This window comes from Balaenoptera acutorostrata, chromosome 13, assembly GCF_949987535.1.
Source record: "Balaenoptera acutorostrata chromosome 13, mBalAcu1.1, whole genome shotgun sequence".
Lineage (NCBI taxonomy): Eukaryota > Metazoa > Chordata > Mammalia > Artiodactyla > Balaenopteridae > Balaenoptera > Balaenoptera acutorostrata.
The window spans coordinates 77,458,850-77,476,782 of record NC_080076.1 but is presented as its reverse complement, the minus strand read 5'-3'; the positions used below and the strand labels follow the sequence as shown (position 1 = coordinate 77,476,782).

The 17,933-nt window shown below is 44.1% G+C and overlaps 1 protein-coding gene across 1 annotated transcript; it reads right to left on the bottom strand.

Moving 5' to 3' along the window:
* Positions 1–280: 280 nt before the first annotated feature.
* TRAFD1 (TRAF-type zinc finger domain containing 1) lies at positions 281–17,680 on the bottom strand. Its single transcript, XM_007170900.3, has 12 exons — positions 17,571–17,680; positions 15,628–15,686; positions 11,281–11,416; positions 11,107–11,160; positions 7,779–8,181; positions 6,908–7,114; positions 5,397–5,473; positions 3,928–4,158; positions 2,770–2,890; positions 1,728–2,067; positions 1,416–1,488; positions 281–1,184 (listed from the first exon to the last, which is right to left on the bottom strand). Exons 2-12 carry the CDS (start codon positions 15,672–15,674, stop codon positions 1,125–1,127), a joined length of 1,749 nt encoding a protein of 582 aa, XP_007170962.1. The 5' UTR covers positions 15,675–15,686; positions 17,571–17,680; the 3' UTR covers positions 281–1,124.
* Between the last annotated feature and the right edge of the window lie 253 nt (positions 17,681–17,933).

Sequence of the window (17,933 nt, the reverse complement as noted above, 5' to 3'; positions counted from 1 at the left end):
CCTTCCTCTCTTCAGTTGGAGGCAGCCCCCAGCCCACCCCAAATCATCCCCAGAGCTGCAGCCACCTGTCAGTTTCCTCCAACTCCAGTAAAAGAGAAAACTATACCTTGAATGTCTGGCACTCTGAGAAGGATGATGCTGGATCTGCTGGGGTTCCAAGAAGCCCACAGAAAACCTAGCCCTGCTCAGCTTCCCCCATTCTTCAGAGCTGACTCCAGTCCACTGTGGTCTCCCTAAGGTTTCCAAAGAGCACGCAGGAGAAGGAACCACAAGACTCAGCTGAACTCCAAGTACAAACTTTATTTCTATCACAAGGATGTTAATAATTATAATAATAATAATAACAGTAAAATAAAAAGAGGGGGAGGGGGCTCTGATACTTGGTTTTCAGAGCAAGCCATGAGCTTAGGCCTCACTCCTGATTAGCACAGAGCCCAGCATGGCCCTGGAGGGGACAGGGAGCCCCCGGCCTTTCCCATCAGAAGGCAGTGAAGGCAAAGGAGCCATGCTCCCCATCAGAAAACAGAAGGCAGTGATGCCAAATGCCAAAGAAGCAGATTAAAACAAATCCCGTACATAGTCCGCTCACCTGTGGCTCAACTCATCTCCAAACCTCGTTCCTAACACATATTGCAACTGGCCTGGACACTTTACCAAAGCTCCTCCATGCACACCAGAGGCCCAAATTCTAGAGTGAGGATGGGCAGTACACAGGAGAGGATATCCAAAAGTTCCCCAATTTAGGCCACCACAGGAAGAGCATCACCTCACTGGTGGGGACCAGGTTTCCAGAACCCTCCCTCTTTCCACCAGGACCACACAGCACCATGAAGCAGTGGTGACAGTATGTCAAAAGATGAAGCCCTGGTGGGCCGAGAGGCTGTAACTTATGCTGCCAAAAGGCAGCAGCTAAAGCTGAAACATTCTCAACAGCCTCCCTGCTAACCCTCCCTCAAACCCCCAAACTCCCACAGCACAATCTCAAAAGACACAAAATGGCCATAGCCTAGAAAAAGTTAAATCTGTCAGATGGCCCCTGCCCACAGAGCCCAAGGGGCGGGGCTGCACCACGGCAAGTTGTGCAGGAAAGATGGAACCGATGTGCAAGTTCCCTGCAGACACTGTTACTCCTCCTCCTCTTCCTCCTCTGCATCCCCAGCTCCCTGCTGCTTGGGGGGTTTTGCCTGTTGAACGATAGAACACAAACGAAGTTTACGTAGAAAGTAAGAAAGCAGCACTCCTCCTGAAGAGCGCCAGAAATGTCAGGCTTCTATGGAAACCTCCTTATCAAAAGCAAAAGAACAGTTCTCAGCCACAACCGGCCTGATGCCCAGCTGCTTCTCTGACTTCAAGAACCATACCAGCCCACCCACTTCTGAGTCCTCAATGAGCATTCTGGGCTGGATCCCGCTCACCTTTGCAGTTCTGCTGCGGTAGCTGGCAGTCGTGGGGGTGACCCGGGGGTTCCTGCCACCTTCACTCCTGCCACTGAAAGAGAAGGATTGGAAACTAGTTCCTGAGATGCCCCGAGCAAAAGTCAGAAAACTCAGAACAGAAACAGCTGGAACCAGACAAAAGCAGCTCTCCAGTAGCAGATAAAACTAATGAATAAAAATCCACACAGAGCAAAAGAACATTTTGAATCAGGCCACAATACAAGCGAAGTCCACACTTCCACGTTCTCCTGAGCCACCCACAAGCTCCACTCCCAGGCTACTGATTCTCACCTTGCTCCGTATCTCCCTGAAGGCCCACAGGGGAAAGAGGGCACAAGGTTTTCTGGGTAGAGACTTCGAGCGGAGTGAACCACTGGAACGTGCCCAGGAGCTAGGGCCCCATTATGGCTGTTTCGACTGCGCCCCTGGATGCCCTGGCTGTCTAAGTTGTTGAGCTTCAGAGCGCGAGGAGGGCTGGGCTGGCACCCAGGCCTGGGGCCTGATGTGGATGTTGGCAGGCGGTTAGAAGTAGCCGTCATAGTGTTAGTGGGTCTGCTGGCAGGGAGAGGACAGGTGGGCCCTTTAGCCACTTCCTGCTTGATACCATCCATGTAACCAGAAGACAGGTCTCCTGAGAAGAGAAAAGAGCACCAGCTTTAGGGAAAAGGCTGCTCTTGCTATTAGTGCTGGATTCCAGGCAGGAACAAAAGATGCTGGGTAAAAGATGACTGCCTCGCCCCTAAAGGATGCTGAAACCCACGTCTCCAGGACAGGGTTGGGAACATTAATCCACACTGTACACTTACCGCCTAAGTCCTCACTAACTAGTCAACAATGGTGCACAAGCAAACTTTGAAGAATCATTTCTAATTGGCTTTGGGCTTCTAATAGCAACTGGGTTTCAAAAGCAGTTTTACTTGCCTAGTTGTGAGACTATTACATAATAAGAATACTGATAATAAGTTTGATTACCCTACTCTAGTTGAGCATATTTCAACTAGAAGCAGGGGCCCAGGGCAGCCACAGTAAGGCTGAAAATTATCTTCCAATCATCCACTAAGTGTACCGACAGGGACCAGCGGCTGAATAAGCACTGACTGATAAGCATATCTCATGGCTGTCCCCAAAGCCGTTACCCTATAAAGCTACACACCCGAGACACCTGAGTCTACCACGGGACCGCAGCTAGCCCCAAGGGAGTCCCCAGTGAGCTCGTACTGTGCTTGCTAATTTGGGACGAAGGTAAAACCCATTTTAGAGTAGCAGATGAGAAGTGGGAAGCAGGCCCAAGGCAGCAGCAGACCTGCAGCCTTGGCTCAGCCCTGGCTAATACCCTGGTGTCTGACACGCCTCTTGGGCAGCTCTGGTGAGGTCTGTCGAGGCTGGAGATCCTGACTAGGAATCCCCTCCGACATGTGGTTGTTTGCTGTAGCTGGGCGTTGGTCACACTGGTCCTAACAAGAAAAACCAGAATTAGTACCTCTGGACTGAGTCATTCCTAGGAGAGGGAGCAGTGGGAGGAGAGGAAGGAACAGCAGGTTGGGTGAACACACCTTATGGGGAGGCTGGTGGGGGTGGGGTGAGGATGGGACAGGATGACTTTGACAACCACTGAGAGGAAGGGCCTGGGACTAAGAGGAAGCACACCTGGAACAGAGCAATCATTCCAACTAGCACTGACAGAAGCACTCTCTGATTTGTGCAGGGATGAAAGAAGGGCTGGTCTTAGGAGCCCAGAAAAGCATGTCTACATTTTGACCATAGAGTATTTGCACCACTGCTTATTTTGTAGTCTCCCGAGGAAACAAGCAGTGACTTATCTGCTGCTTGATCCAAAGGCAAAAGTCTTTATTACAGAAATGCAATGTGTGGTGTTCTAGCAACAGCTAGCTATATGCCATTGATTACAAAAATGCCCCTGAAATACCTTCAGTGTTAACTCCCATAACAAACAAGATGGGGCAGAAAACGTATCTTCCACTAAGATGCCGGCATCCTAGACTGCAAAAGCTAAAAAAGGACTTCAGATTAACTAGTTTAACTCCTTCATTTACAGACGTCCCCAGTGAGGGAATGGGACCTATCCTAGGCCAACCATATGGCAAAGCTAGAATTAGATCCCAGTCTCCTGGAATGCAGACGCAAGTGCCACCCCAACAGGAAGAACCCAAAAGTAGAAATTGTCGATGACCTCAGGGAAATGCTCTTCTAAACCCTCTGGCAAGTCCTCCATGCCTGCTTAAATGGAGTCCTGGCTCCTTGGGCCACAGCTAGTGATGGGATGGTTTCCACTGCCAGAAGGCAGAGAAAGTCCAAAGGCCTGAGGTACTTTATACCTCAGACAGCTCACAAAACAGGACATGGCCAGTAGCCAGATCAGGTATGCACACAACTTAAAGGCCAAAGAGGCATTCTTGGCTCTAAAAGCCTCAGGTTCACTCAGAGGATCAACAGGATGGAAGAAGTGGACAGGTCCTCCAAGTGTTCTTACCTGGTGATGGAACAGCACCTCCTCTTCCAGCTGGACCCCACAGAATTCACATGGGATGATGATGCTGTCCTCCACAGGAGGCGAACTGCTCAGGCCCATCAAGGAGTCTAACTGGTTACTTGCAGCCTGCCGCATCAACTTCTGGAAGGTGACATCAGGGTCCTCCACCCCTTTGGGAGAAGCATTGCCCACACTGATCGGAGGTAAGGCACATGAAGGGTTACAACTTGTCTGTCTCAAAAAACATAGGTTAAAAAAAAAAAAAAGCAGAGGTTAAGGAACAAACTAAATTCTGAAAATATTTTCCAGAAGTCACAAAATTTTAATAATGCTTAATATTGGGGAGAGGGACTAAAAAGGGTCAGAGGAACATAGATGGAACACTCACTTTGTTTTATTTTAAACATTTCTGTACTGTTTTAATTTTTTTTTTTTACTGTGTTTATGTGATTATTCTTTTTAAATTAATTTGAAAAGATTCAAGATTCTTCCCACAGTCATACAGTAAGAGAGGCCCAAATATTCTTTGTTATCCCTATTAATGGATTTTCTCATGCTACTCCCAAACCAAATACTAGATGTATTCAGATGCTGTATTGTTCCACTTACGAGGGGAATGCATGTTCCACCCAGAGCACAGGGACTACTTAACAGCTATGGAAGTGCCAGACTCGGCCAAACCAAACCAGAGAGTAAGAGCATTGAGGGGAAAAGTGGATGCCTCCATCAGCGGAGCCACTCTTAAAACACAAAGGCTACTCTCTAATCATTCCTAAATAGCGCAAAAACCTTCAGTCATTCAAAATACCTGACACCTTTCATATACCAGGCGTTAAGAGATTCCAGAAACTAAGAAAACCCAGAACCTGTTCTCAAGGAACTTAGCAGAGTGGTGCAGACCAACAGGGGATCAGCAAGACGACACCACAGGGTGAGGATAACAGGCTAAGAGAGCTGTGGGCACAGGACTTTCGGGGAGCACGCAGGTGGGACCTCTGGCCTAGCCTTCAGAACGTTCCACAGGATGGTTTCCTGAAAGTCATGTCTGAACCGAGTCTATGAGTGAGGGGTGTGTTAAGGAAGCGGGGTAGCTGGCAGAAAAGTAAAGTGCAAAACAGATCCCTGACCCTCCCGGGAACTGCAAGGACTTCAGTATGGCTCCAATAAATCAAATGTACCATGAGATGAGACCAGATTACAAGATGGTCAGTAGAGATGTACACTATCACCACAGAATGGAGTCAGCAACTGGGCCTGCTGGTATAAATGTTACTTTGCCCAAGAGGGAATGAGACTGAGTTCTCATGCCCACATGTCAGTCACCCCAGGGTTAAAAACACAGTTGCTACTCCTATCACAGGAGTTGTATTAAAATAGTTTGCTCAAGATCTCGTGTGGCCTGCAACACCAATAGGGCCTGCACACATTCCTCCCTAAAGCTTAAAGCCCTCAGGTAATTCACAACACACCTGATGGTCAATCAGCAGTTCCTCTGGGTAGAGCTCCTCACAAAATTCACAAGGCAACATGGTCTCATCAGCTGCACCTAGGTATCAGGCCACACAGTCAGACTCGAACAAAAACAAACCTGATTCTACCTTTTATCCCCCCTGGGGGGTTTGACAGGAAGGTCTGATTTCCTTTGCAATTTCTTAGACATAGCAATTTGTGGGGCTGAAAATCCGTGAAGGGAAACTGTTTAAGAGACAAACCCTAAGCAAAAAACTTGCACTACAGAAAGAGATTTACTTGTCACCATTTCCTGAGAAGCAGTAAAGTAGTAGTTTACCCACTATTCCAATTAAGGAAGAAATTTAAATGTGTCATAACCCTAGTCACTAATCTAAAAACCTTCTGTGCATTATTTCAATCCTCAGGAAAAATGTTATGAAGTAGATCCACATGACCCTCATTTTACAGATGAAGAAACTGAGGCTTGGATATTACTGGAAGACAAATATCCTGAAAAGAAAAACCCTCCCAGTACAAAATATAAACAAAAGATGTTGAATAAAAGTAACTTAAATGAGAAAATATTGGGTTGGCCAAAAAGGTCGTTCAGGTTTTTCCGTAAGATGTTACAAAAACCCAAAAGAACTTTTTGGCCAACCCCAATAAATAAGAGTAATTTTAATCCCAGGCATCCCAAAACACAACAGCCTCAGTCAGACTGTTGAACAAGGGAGGGTGAACGATGCGAGGAGGTAAGGAAACTTGCCTAACTAGGTTTTGGCTCTACATAGAAGAGAGAAAAATCTCTACTAAGGTACAGTAACCAGAGTCTGGTCTTTACATGGGTTTGAGTAGAGACGTCTACCTTTATGTTTTTACATTAATTCATATTTATGGTTTTAAGAAGCCCAGGCCAAAACTTCAATTTAAAATTATTCCAGTCAGTAGTATCCCCAGGAGCCTGCTAGAAGCATATATAAATACCCTCAGAGGAACACACCAGAAAACTTAATGTTAAAACACACACACGCACACATGCACGCACACAGAGGGAAGCAGCAAGCTACCGTGAGCGTCAGCAGAAACAGCAAATAGCAAAAAATAGACTTTAGGCATATTTTCAGACACAATAGAAAAATAAGTATTTTTAACATGTTTAAAGATATGACAGGGACTTCCCTGGTGGTCCAGTGGTTAAGACTCTGCACTCCCAATGCAGGGGCCTGGGTTCGATCCCTGGTCAGGGAACTAGATCCCATATGCCGCAACTAAAGATCCCACGTACCACAACTAAGACCTGGTGCAGCATTCATGCATGCATGCAAGAATGAATGAATAAATAAGTAAATAAGTAAATGAATAAATGAATAAATGAATAAATAAATAAATAAGAGTTGGGAAAAGCAAATGAACAAAATAAAAAAACAAATTCTATCTCACGAAAAACTTTCAATTTTATATAAATTGTTTAGTGTAAGACTTTAAAAAACTGTAGAGACAGAGGCTAGTGCAGAGTAAACAAACATACCCCTTATGTCATTCAGAGCACCGGGACCTTCATGGGACTGGTCTGCCTCACATATGACCCTCCAGAAGTCCTGCTCTGTCAAGTTGGGGGCCTGGCCTTCATTTTGCAGACTTAGGGCCAACATGAAATCCAAGTTTGCGCTGTCTTCACCACCCTCTTTGAGGGTCTGTCGGCTTCTATTCCTTTCCTGCCTTTCTTGTTCTTCCACTGGGGAAGAAAAAATAAAGCCAGTGTTCAAGAAACGTAAAGATGGTGCCATCCCGTAGTTCAAGCCCATGCCTAGCAGACACTCAGGGTTTATAGGAATCTGTGCAGGAACGAACGAGGCCCGGCCCTTCAGTGCTCAGGGGACTCCAAATGTTAAGTGTGCCATGATAAAAGCCTCCATTATTATTCTAACAGTTTTATTAATAAACAATATTAATGAGCTATAACTACGAGATAGGCACTGTGCTAGGCATTTTATATGTATTTTCTGCATTATAGCAGGATGGCTTAAAGCATGGTGTCAGATTGCCTGAATTCAAATCCCAGCTCTACCACTCACCTACCCTCATAAAACTGTTGTGAGAACTAAATGAGTTAATACATCTAAAGCACTTTGTAAATGCCTTTAAGCACATAGGGTATACTCAGTAAATGTCAGCTATTAACAGCATTGTCATCCATCAACCCTAACTGTCATCCAACAAAAATCCAATAGCAAAGAGGTTCTGCTTTTCCAATCTATAGGAAAGTTAAGTATTCTTCCTTACGTTACCCAGCTACAATCAGGTTTCTATAATTAAGATCTATTTGGCTCCAAAGCCCTGTTCCCACTTGCCCTAAGATCTGATACCATTCCAGTTTTCTAATCCCAAACACAACTCACGTAGATTATTCTGAATTGGAAACTGGGCTGTCATGCTCCTTTGGTTGGTGGTTCTACTTTGGAAAAGGTCTGATTCAAAGGCTCTCAGGGACCTTCGAGGGAGCCTCATGCGTGGGTCCAGAGCCTCAATTTGTCTGAGTTGGGATGCAATCCAGATACCATCTTGACCCCAAGAATCATCATATGCATTAGGTGGCACGGCAACCTCATCTCTCTTTTCCTCCACATCTTTCCCACAAACTTCAGGGTGAGTCTTCAGATCTTTCACCAGGACATTGCGCCCACAGCTGCCACATAACTCTGTCCGGGCACCACAGTAATCTTCATGGTCTTTCAGTTTGAGAACAGAAAGCTCCAAATCACAGTGCTGGCAAAGGGCAAGTCGTAGAGGACACTCAGTCTCCTGCAAAACAGAATAATGAGGCAGTTAATATGTGAATCTAAGAGAGGCCATGTTTTATAAAGTACAGGGCAAGGAAAGTAAAAAGTATTTACAAAAATATTCTCTTCCAACCCTAGCTTTGCCTGCCATGGTTTTCTATGTATTTAAGAGTCACCGCTTCCCTCTTTGTCCTGCCACCAAGTTCTACAAAGGAAAAGAAAGTCTTATAAGGAATCTACTCACTCAGCCACCCTACCATCATTTTGTGCACACATTACAAAGTAACCCAAAATCAGCCAGAGAAGTCCAGGAGCAAATAGCAAAAGCACAGCAATTCATATATGCTTGTCAAAGCTCCCCCAGACCAATTTCCCCTTACTACTCTGATTTAAGTACCTGGCAATGAGGAAAAGGGATTGTCCTTTAGAAAGACATTGATTTTTCGAATCTGCACATTTGTATATAGCACTGGCTTTTTAAAAATTTTATTTTACTTTTGGCTGCGTTGGGTTTTTGTTGCTGCGCGTGGGCTTTCTCTAGTTGCGGCGACCAGGGGCCACTCCCTGTTGCGGTGCACGGGCCTCTCATTGTGGTGGCCTTCCTTGTTGCGGAGCACGGGCTCTAGGCACTCAGGCTTCAGTAGTTGCAGCACATGGGCTCAGTAGTTGTGGCTCAAGGGCTCTAGAGCGCAGGCTCAGTAGCTGTGGCGCACAGGCTTAGTTGCTCCACAGCATGTGGGATCTTCCCAGACCAGGGCACGAACCCGTGTCCCCTGCATTGACAGGCGAATTCTTAACCACTGCGCCACCAGGGAAGCCCAGCACTGGCTTTAAATTGACCAAATAAGTCAAGAATCACCAATGAAGATGACCCCAAGAATGTGAATGTATTCAGCAGATGAAGGTCAAAACTTTTATACTTAATTTGAAATTGTCACTAAAGCACTAAATAATTAATATTTCTTTAAAAAGATATGAAAGAATATGTTACTATGATATGGATGTTCCAAAACTTGGGAACTTAAACTCAGAACTTTCATATAACATCATTTCTAAAGTTTAGACACTTTACAACCACTGTGTCAAAGAGCAAAATTTCTTCTCATACAGATTAAACCCAAGTTTTATTCTAAATGATACTTCAAACATTTTTCACACTGTTTGTATATGCATGGAATATCTCTTACAGAAAACATAAGAAACTGACAAAGAGTGCTTAGGAATAGGGGTGGAAGAGAGATAATTTTTACATATATGCTTTTGTGGCTTTAAAATTATATATCATGTAGCTATAATATCAATTCAGAAAGATTTTTTTAAAGAAAAGTTTTATCAGATAAATGCCACTGATTTAAGTTACTCAAAAGCAAAAGAGCAAATAATTGCTAGCACACACCACATAATATAAAGTACTTTGTTAACAACCCTAAAAATTGCTAATAACTCACAAGAACAGCAAATAAAGTGTCAACTTTTTTTTTTTAAAGGAGAATTTTTTTTTAACTCTTTAATCTGTGATCTACAACTGTCATAGCCTGACATGCAGGAATGTTAGGAAATACTTTGTACTTGTACCTTTATAATGATTGGTGTTATCACCATATGACTCCCAGAAATAGCTGGGAGAAAAAGGAGAAGAGGGGGACAACTGATTGGAGTTGTTTTATGCAGCAAGTAGATGTTAAGAGCCAAAGAAATACTTATTATTATTGTTAATATGACCTCAATCATAACCCCCCTTTTGCTGGTGAGGCCTAGTAAAACACAAGTCAAATGCTTAGAAAAAATAATGACAGTAAGAGTGCTAAATTATTTATGAGATGTTTATCTCTGAGCTGTGGGGTCATGAGTAGTTCTTTCTTTTTATATTTTCCAAGTTTTCTACATTGAATATGAATCACCTTTTAAAATTATAAATTAATAAGTTAATAGTTTTTTTTAGATACATAGAACAAAATGCACAAATCATAAGTGCATACCTTGGACTTCCCTGGTGGCACAGTGGTTAAGAATCCACCTGCCAATGCAGGGGACCTGGGTTCAAGCCCTGGTCCGGGAGGATCCCACATGCTGTGGAGCAACTAAGCCCGTGCAGCACAACTGCTGAGCCTGCGCTCTAGAGCCCGCGAGCCACAACTACTGAGCCCGTGTGCCACAACTACTGAAGCCCACGCGCCTAGAGCCTGTGCTCTGCAACAAGAGAAGCCACTGCAATGAGAAGCCCTCGCACCACAACAAAGAGTAGCCCCCGCTCACTGCAACTAGAGAAAGCCCGCACAGCAACAAAGACCCAATGCAGCCAGAAATAAATAAATAAAGTAAATAAATTAAAAAAAGAAAAAATAAGTGCATACCTTGATGAATTTTTACATATGTACACACACTCATGCATGACCACCAACTAAATAGCTGTTGGGATTTTTAACTGGTGAATATGCTCATTCAAAAAAAAAAATATATATATATATACACACACACATACTCATTCAACTACAGCCAATTTTATCTCAACTAGGGACCAAACGATATTCTCTCATCAAATGCTCTCTGAGAATTTCTTTGGGTATAAACAGCATGTCATCCAAGTGATCAAGAAGTCAAAATGAAATTACAAGATGTAAGGCAGGCTGTGTGCTAGAGGTCGTAGCACACCAGCAATCCCAGGCTTGGTTTAGCACTCAAGTGAGCCTGCCAATAAACAAACCCCAGGAGAAATGACTCGGTTCCAAAGGGAAAGGCTCTGAGGCTTGAGCATAAAGCACGGCAGCCATGCAGTCAAATCTGGCAGCAAACAAAGTCTCAAATAGGCTTTGAGAGGCAGTGTGCATGGAGCTGGTGGAGAACAAAGACACAACAACACTGGCTTTCTGCTCTGCATGTGGCTCTGTAATCTCAATAGAATTGGCCCCATGGTAATTCACTGCCTTCACAGTGCAGGGCAACTAACCTCATGCTTCTTTAACTGCCTCTTCTCCAACTTCTTGTTACATTTGCAGGTCACCTAGGGTAAGAAGCAAGAATCAGTAAGTTATAGTAAGTTATTCGTGACAACATGCTCACTTGCTATTACACAATAGCAAGTATAATCCATTTATTAACATCTAAGTACTTGGTGGTTCACCTGACAGTGTTCTGTAGCCATGTGAGTCTCCATGTCAGATTTGGGAAATGGTTCCTTGCAGATAGGACACATACCAATGTTCCTTTGACAGTGGATCTCATGGATGGTAAAGTTAAACACAGGAATTTCTTTTTTGCTATAGAAATAGATCAAAGAAAAAGGCAAGAATTACTGACATCTATGCCCAGAGGTATCACACGTAAATCTGTCCTGTCCAATCTTTAGTCTCCATTATTTATCTTTAGTGAGTATCTAGTGTATAAGCTCTTACGACTGTTACTACCCCTGCTTTTCAAGAATTAACTCCTGAAGGTTTTGAGTCTTCTGTGCAACACTCTGAGTTATCAGTGCTAGGCACTATCTCTAAAAGCTCAGCCTCACTTTCTAGATGTCAGAGCTTATCACAACTAACAACATGAAGTCAGATGCCAGGAAGAGCTAGCTGAGCTAGGCTTTTCCAAAACCATCCATGCCCCAAAGCATAATGATCCACTCCAGGATTATTTAAAAAACAGCGTACCATTTATTTCCACTCTCAGTCTCAGGTAGCTTTAATCTCAGTAGATTTTATTCCACTAAAAGTCAAACCAAAAGGAGCAGATGCCAGCTTTGGGATTGTCAGTGGGGGAAGGGGAACTTGCCTCCTTTATGTCCAACCTGTCTTTCAAGGCAGGCTGGACGCTAAATGGGACCAAGTTCTGTGGCTGGGTTGGTATAAACTTCACTGCAGAAATGTACAAAAATGAAATCCTGAACCCCTCTCCCAGAGTACATATACACTCAAACTAGAGGCACATAATATTCAAAGGCCTTCCTTTCACTCATTTGGTTATGACCATTAGAAAGCTCCAATTTCACAGTCTAACTAAAGGATGCATTAAAAGAATGTGCCTGTATGTCACCTAGAATAAATTTTCAGAAAATAAAATACTGAACAGGATAAATATAGTTACACAACAAATCTTTAATAACCCATTTTGCCTCTGAAGCTGAATACTACAGAAACTTTCTCCCACGTTAAGTTGTAGGTAGCTTATTTCTCTTTTATAGTTTTTATCTTCATACATAGTCTAAGAAACATTTCAAAGTAGGATGAATGATGTGCCTCCAGCGACAGTCATACTCCCGATCTCAAAGACCAAGACACCAAAAAACGCAAATTCATTTTCATCCAAAGGTAGAACTATCAAGGCAGCTCTCATACCAAAACTGGAAGGTGATACAGAATAACAGTCAAGTGTGAGAGATGGGAAGAAAACTCAAATGGATGAAGACGGAAATGACCAATGAATGTTTCAATACATTTAACTTCCCCTATTTCTCCAAAATTCCCAGCTTTCTAAGGAAACCACTGGTTTTAAATTAACCCAGGCTAAGTTTTTCGAAACTGTGGAATATTAAAATATATAGTGGAAGGAGCTATAAATCAAAGTTATCATCTAACTCTATTAAACTAATAAATATTAAAAGTAGTCCCACTATTAAAGATGTTATGAAACTAGTACTCTAAAATATTGCTAGTGGTAGTATAAACCACTGCTTTTCAACAGTCTACAGGACTTCCCTGGTGGCGCAGTGGTTAAGAATCCGCCTGCCAATGCAGGGGACATGGGTTCGAGCCCAGGTCTGGGAAGATCCCACATGCCGCGTAGCAGCTAAGCATCAGGAACAGTACACATAAAACCTGAACAGAGCTACAATAGTTTTAAAATGGCAAAAGTGATAGTAGCACAGTAGAAAAAAATACCCTATAAGGCAAGACACCCTCACAGAAATAAAATCTTAATTCCATGCAGGGAAAGAATATTGTGACCAGCAGTTGTTCTGATTATATCCTAATGCTGCCAAGAAGCTGAGGAGAAAGAAAAAGGCAATAAAAAAAGAAAAATTTTTATCCGGCTCAACCTTTCAACAATCTGGGTCAAACTGTTTTCCTTATCAACATCTCTGAGAACAAATGCATGGACACCAAGAGGGGAAAGTGGCGGGGCGGGGGGATGAATTGGGGTATTGGGATTGACATGTATACACCAATATGTATAAAATAGATAACTAATATTGAACATGGGAAAAAAAATAAAGAAATGATTAAAAAAAAAGAAAGACAACCTACTGAATGGGAGAAAATAGTTGCAAATGTATGATATCATTTACATGTGGAATCTAACAAAATATGACCAACTAGTGTATATAACAAAAAAGAAGCAGACTCACAGACACACTGAGGAAACTAGTGGTTATGAGTGGGGGGTGGGGAGGAACAATATAGGGGATGGGGAGCAGGAGGTACAAAGTACTGTAAGATGGGCTCAAGGATGTATTGTACAACACAGGGAATATAGGCAATATTTTGTAATAACTGTAAATGGAAAGTAACTTTAAAAAATTGTAAAAAATAAAATAAACTTTTAATTAAAAAAAAAGAAGAAATAGATGATCTGAATAGGCCTATATCTATTAATGAAATTGAACCAATAATTAATAACCATTCAAAACAGAAGAAAAAAAAATCTCTGGACATCCCTGGTGGCGCTGGTTAAGAATCTGCCCACCAATGCAGGGGACACGGGTTCGAGCCCTGGTCCAGGAAGATCCCACACGCCACAGAACAACTAAGCCCATGCGCCACAACTACTGAGCCCGTGCGCCTAGAGCCCGTGCTCCACAATAAGAGAAGCCACCGCAATAAGACGGCGCACTGCAACAAAGAGTAGCCCCTGCTCGACGCAACTAGAGAAAGCCCACGCACAGCAACAAAGAACCAACGCAGCCAAAATAAATAAATAAATAAATTTTAAAAATAAATTTATTTTAAAAAAATGAGGTCTGTGACTGACTTTAAAAAAAAAAAAAATCTCTCACCTTCTAACACAGTTTGGTAAGTTAAACATAGCACAGAAAGTTCTGCTTTGCTTTTTTCTTTTGCTTTCAGTAAGGGAACTTGTATATCATTGAAATACCAGGTTCTTGAGAAATCCCAACCAGGAATCGGCTGATTACTAGCTGAATTCTTAAGTTTCATTTCAGCAAGAAAGAGTTGCTCTTTCTTGTCACTCCTGTCGGTTAAAAACAACAAAATAAGAAAGCTTGACATTCAGGTCTGCATCCAGTCTTTCCACTAACAGTTTTGGAATCATGAAATGATAATGATTAAATTGGACTGCTGGAAGACTTTGACTAGACTTTTTTTTTTTTTAAAGCAGTGGAACATTCCTTCAGCAAAATCCTTTATAAAAACAGCTGAGCTGGGGCTTCCCTGGTGGCGCAGTGGTTAAGAATCCGCCTGCCAATGCAGGGGACACGGGTTCGAGCCCTGGTCCAGGAAGATCCCACGTGTCACGGAGCAACTAAGCCCGTGCACCACAACTACTGAGCCTGCGCTCTGGAGCCCGTGAGACACAACTACTAAGCCCACGTGCCACAACTACTGAAGCCTGCAGCGCCTAGAGCCCGTGCACCGCAACAAAAGAAGCCACTGCAGTGAGAAGCCCGCGCACCGCAACAAAGAGTAGCCCCCGCTCACCACAACTAGAGAAAGCCAGTGCGCAGCAACGAAGACCCAACAGAGCCAAGAATAAATAAATAAAATAAATTTATATATATATAAAAAAAAAAACAGTTGAGCTGCTCTGATTGTACATGTAGAGCCAAGTTCACACTAAACCTTGCTCCCAATCAACCTCAAGACAGCCACTGTAGCCATTCAGGGAAATCCTGGCAACGCACTTTAAAAAACACTGCTCTAGTCCAAACATTTCATTATATTTTTCAGCATCATTTAAAAAGCAGGGACTCTCCTGGTGATCCAGTGGCTAAGACTCCGCGCTGCTCCCAATGCAGGGGTGGCCCGGGTTCGATCCCTGGTCAGGGAACTGGATCCCACATGCCAGAACTAAGAGCCCACGTGCCGCAACTAAAGATCCTGCATGCCACAACTAAGACCCAGTGTAGCCAAATAAATAAAAATTTTTTTTTAAGAAAAAGCAAAAAAAAGTTAAAAAGTACAATATTTTTCCAGGAAGACAAAAAATAAATTCCCTTACCTATAGGTCAGAAAAGTGAGGTTTCAAAGCAGTCAAGTGACTTGCCAAAAGTCATTAACTAATTAATGGTAGGAACCAGAGCCCTAAGCCTTCATCCCATCAGTCTAGTCACTACTCTATGCTACCTAAACCAACCGTGTTGTCGAATTTCTAGAACAGGCAATTTTATCCAAAATTGTTAAAAAAGCTTTAGTCCCACATATTTGCACAACGTATTATATCGCTCCAATTTTAACCTGCCAATAAATAAACCAACTCTTTAAAGAACTGTCCTCATTCCAAGAACATTTCTTAGATTTCTTACCAGTTGTCACACAGTCGAGTGTCCTGGCCATCCAGAAATTCAGCCATCTTTAGCTGTTCCTGAAAACAACAAAGGAAGAAGTATGAGCTTTCAATTTCATTTCTGCTTTAAGAATGACATGCAAAACACAAAAACAAAACAAAAAAAAACAGTGCACAGAAAATGTCACCAAAACCAGTGCATTTCATTTAATACCCAACACACTAGGGTTTTACCTTTTGATTTTTTAGTTTTCATTTTAAGATAATTTGACTTGCAAAAACAGCACAAAGAATTCCCACATACCTCTCACCCAGTACATCATAAATAACCATAGTAAAATGACCAAGTGCAGGAAACTAACACTAATACAATACTAAAAACTAATCTACAATTAGTTAGTTTCACAAATAATGACACTAATGCCCTTTCTCTGGTTCAGGATGCAATCCAGAGTCACATACTGCATTTAGCTGTTATTTCTCCTTAATCTTCTTTGATCTGGGAGATTTCTTCAGTCTTTCTTTCTTTCCTGGTCTCAAGGCATGCAGGATCTTAGTTCCCTGACCAGGGATCGAACCTGTGCCCCCTGCAGTGGAAGCACGGAGCCCTAACCACTGGACCACCAGGGAATTCCTTCAGTCTTTCATCTTGAATAACCTTGTTAAACGAGCTGGCTAGTTATTCTGTAGAATATACTTCAGTTTGGGTTCATTTGATGTTTTCTCATGATTAATACATTTTGGACAGAAATACCATAGAAGTGATGTTGTGCTCATCTCAGTGCATTATATCAGAAAGCACATGATGTTAACGGTCTTATTATTACGGATGATGTTAACTTTTATCATTTAGTTGAGATCGTGTCTGCCAGGTTTCATCACTGAACATTTTCCCTTCTTTCTCAACAAGATGTCAATACAGAAAGCAAAGCCCTTGCAACTTTAATACCTGTATTTACTTTAGATTATTCCAGCCCACTAAGGCAAGGTAAGAGCCTCGGATGAGGGAAGTGCCCGGTTTTCCAGCAGCAAGGGAGTTGGGGTGACTCGCAGGGCTCGGAGTCGGCTCCTCTGAGGGCCAATTCTGGTTCTGCCGCTCAGCGGATGTGTGATTTAACCTCCCTGAGCCTCAGATTCCTCACGCAGACAACTGACAATATTTTAAAGAGTCACTGGGAGGAGTAAATGAGCGAATGCATGGAAGCGCTTTGGTAGAATAAGTTTCCTTCAAACCTTAGAAGGCGCCCCTCTCAGGGGGTCAGCCAGCACCCCGGGATTTCCTGTGCCCGAGGGGGTGGAGACATCACCACAGGGTCCACACCCAGGAGGAGGCGGTTTCCAACTGCCCCCTCCCAAGGGGCGTCCGAGATGGGGAGTGGAGAGGGCACCAGCTTCAAAAATAATAGTTGCCATTTACTGTGTGTTCAATGATTGCTAAACGCTTTACATGGACAATCTTTTAATCCAGACCACAACCCTACGAGGTGAAAGCCATCATCCCCATTTCAGAGACCGCGAAAGAGGAAGTCCAGGGAAGACAGCCGTCGCACAGTTGTTCCGAGTGGTGACTCGAACACGCGCCCGTCGGCCTAAAGTCCGCACGAGGCCATCCGCGACCCCTGAGGCTGGCAGCTCGGGGCTCGGGCCCAGCCCCGCCCGGGGCGCGGTGCCCACGGCGGCGCTCGGAACTACGGCCGCCTCCCAGCCCCCGCGGCCAAGGCCTGGAAGGGGCGGTGCCGCCAGGGGCTGTCGAAGCTCCAGTTTCCAGAGAAGAAAAGTACGGCCTCCCCCACTGGCCAGGGGAGACGCCGCGGCGCGGGCATCTTTCTCCTTACGAGAAACCCCCCGCGACCCCCGGGCCCAGAAGCCCCTCGCTCACACACCCCGCCCTCGGGATGCCGGCCTCCTCCCGAACTGGAGGCCGCAGGAGGCTCCCCAGGCGCTGGCCACCGCTTCTCTCACCTGGGACGAGAGGGACGACGCCGAACCGACCAGCCAGCCAAGCCACTGAGCCTCTTCAGTCAGCCCCCGCGCTGAACAACGGCCCCCGGAGCCGCCTCACCACTTCCGACCGTCTTGGAGGAGCGCGCCCATTGGCCAGGGGTGGCCCAAACTCTCTGACCATTGGATAGCACCGTTGTCGCTCCCAGAGCCCCGCCTTCCACGCTCCGATTGGCTCCTCAGAGCTCCACGGGGGCGTGTCCCTGGAAGTCCCAACCCATGCACATCTGGAAGGAGGGGCAGAGACCGGGGCTGTGAGCCCAGGTCTGCGCCCAGTAACTGCTCCTGACACAGGCTAATTATATTTGCATGAATAATTCTGTA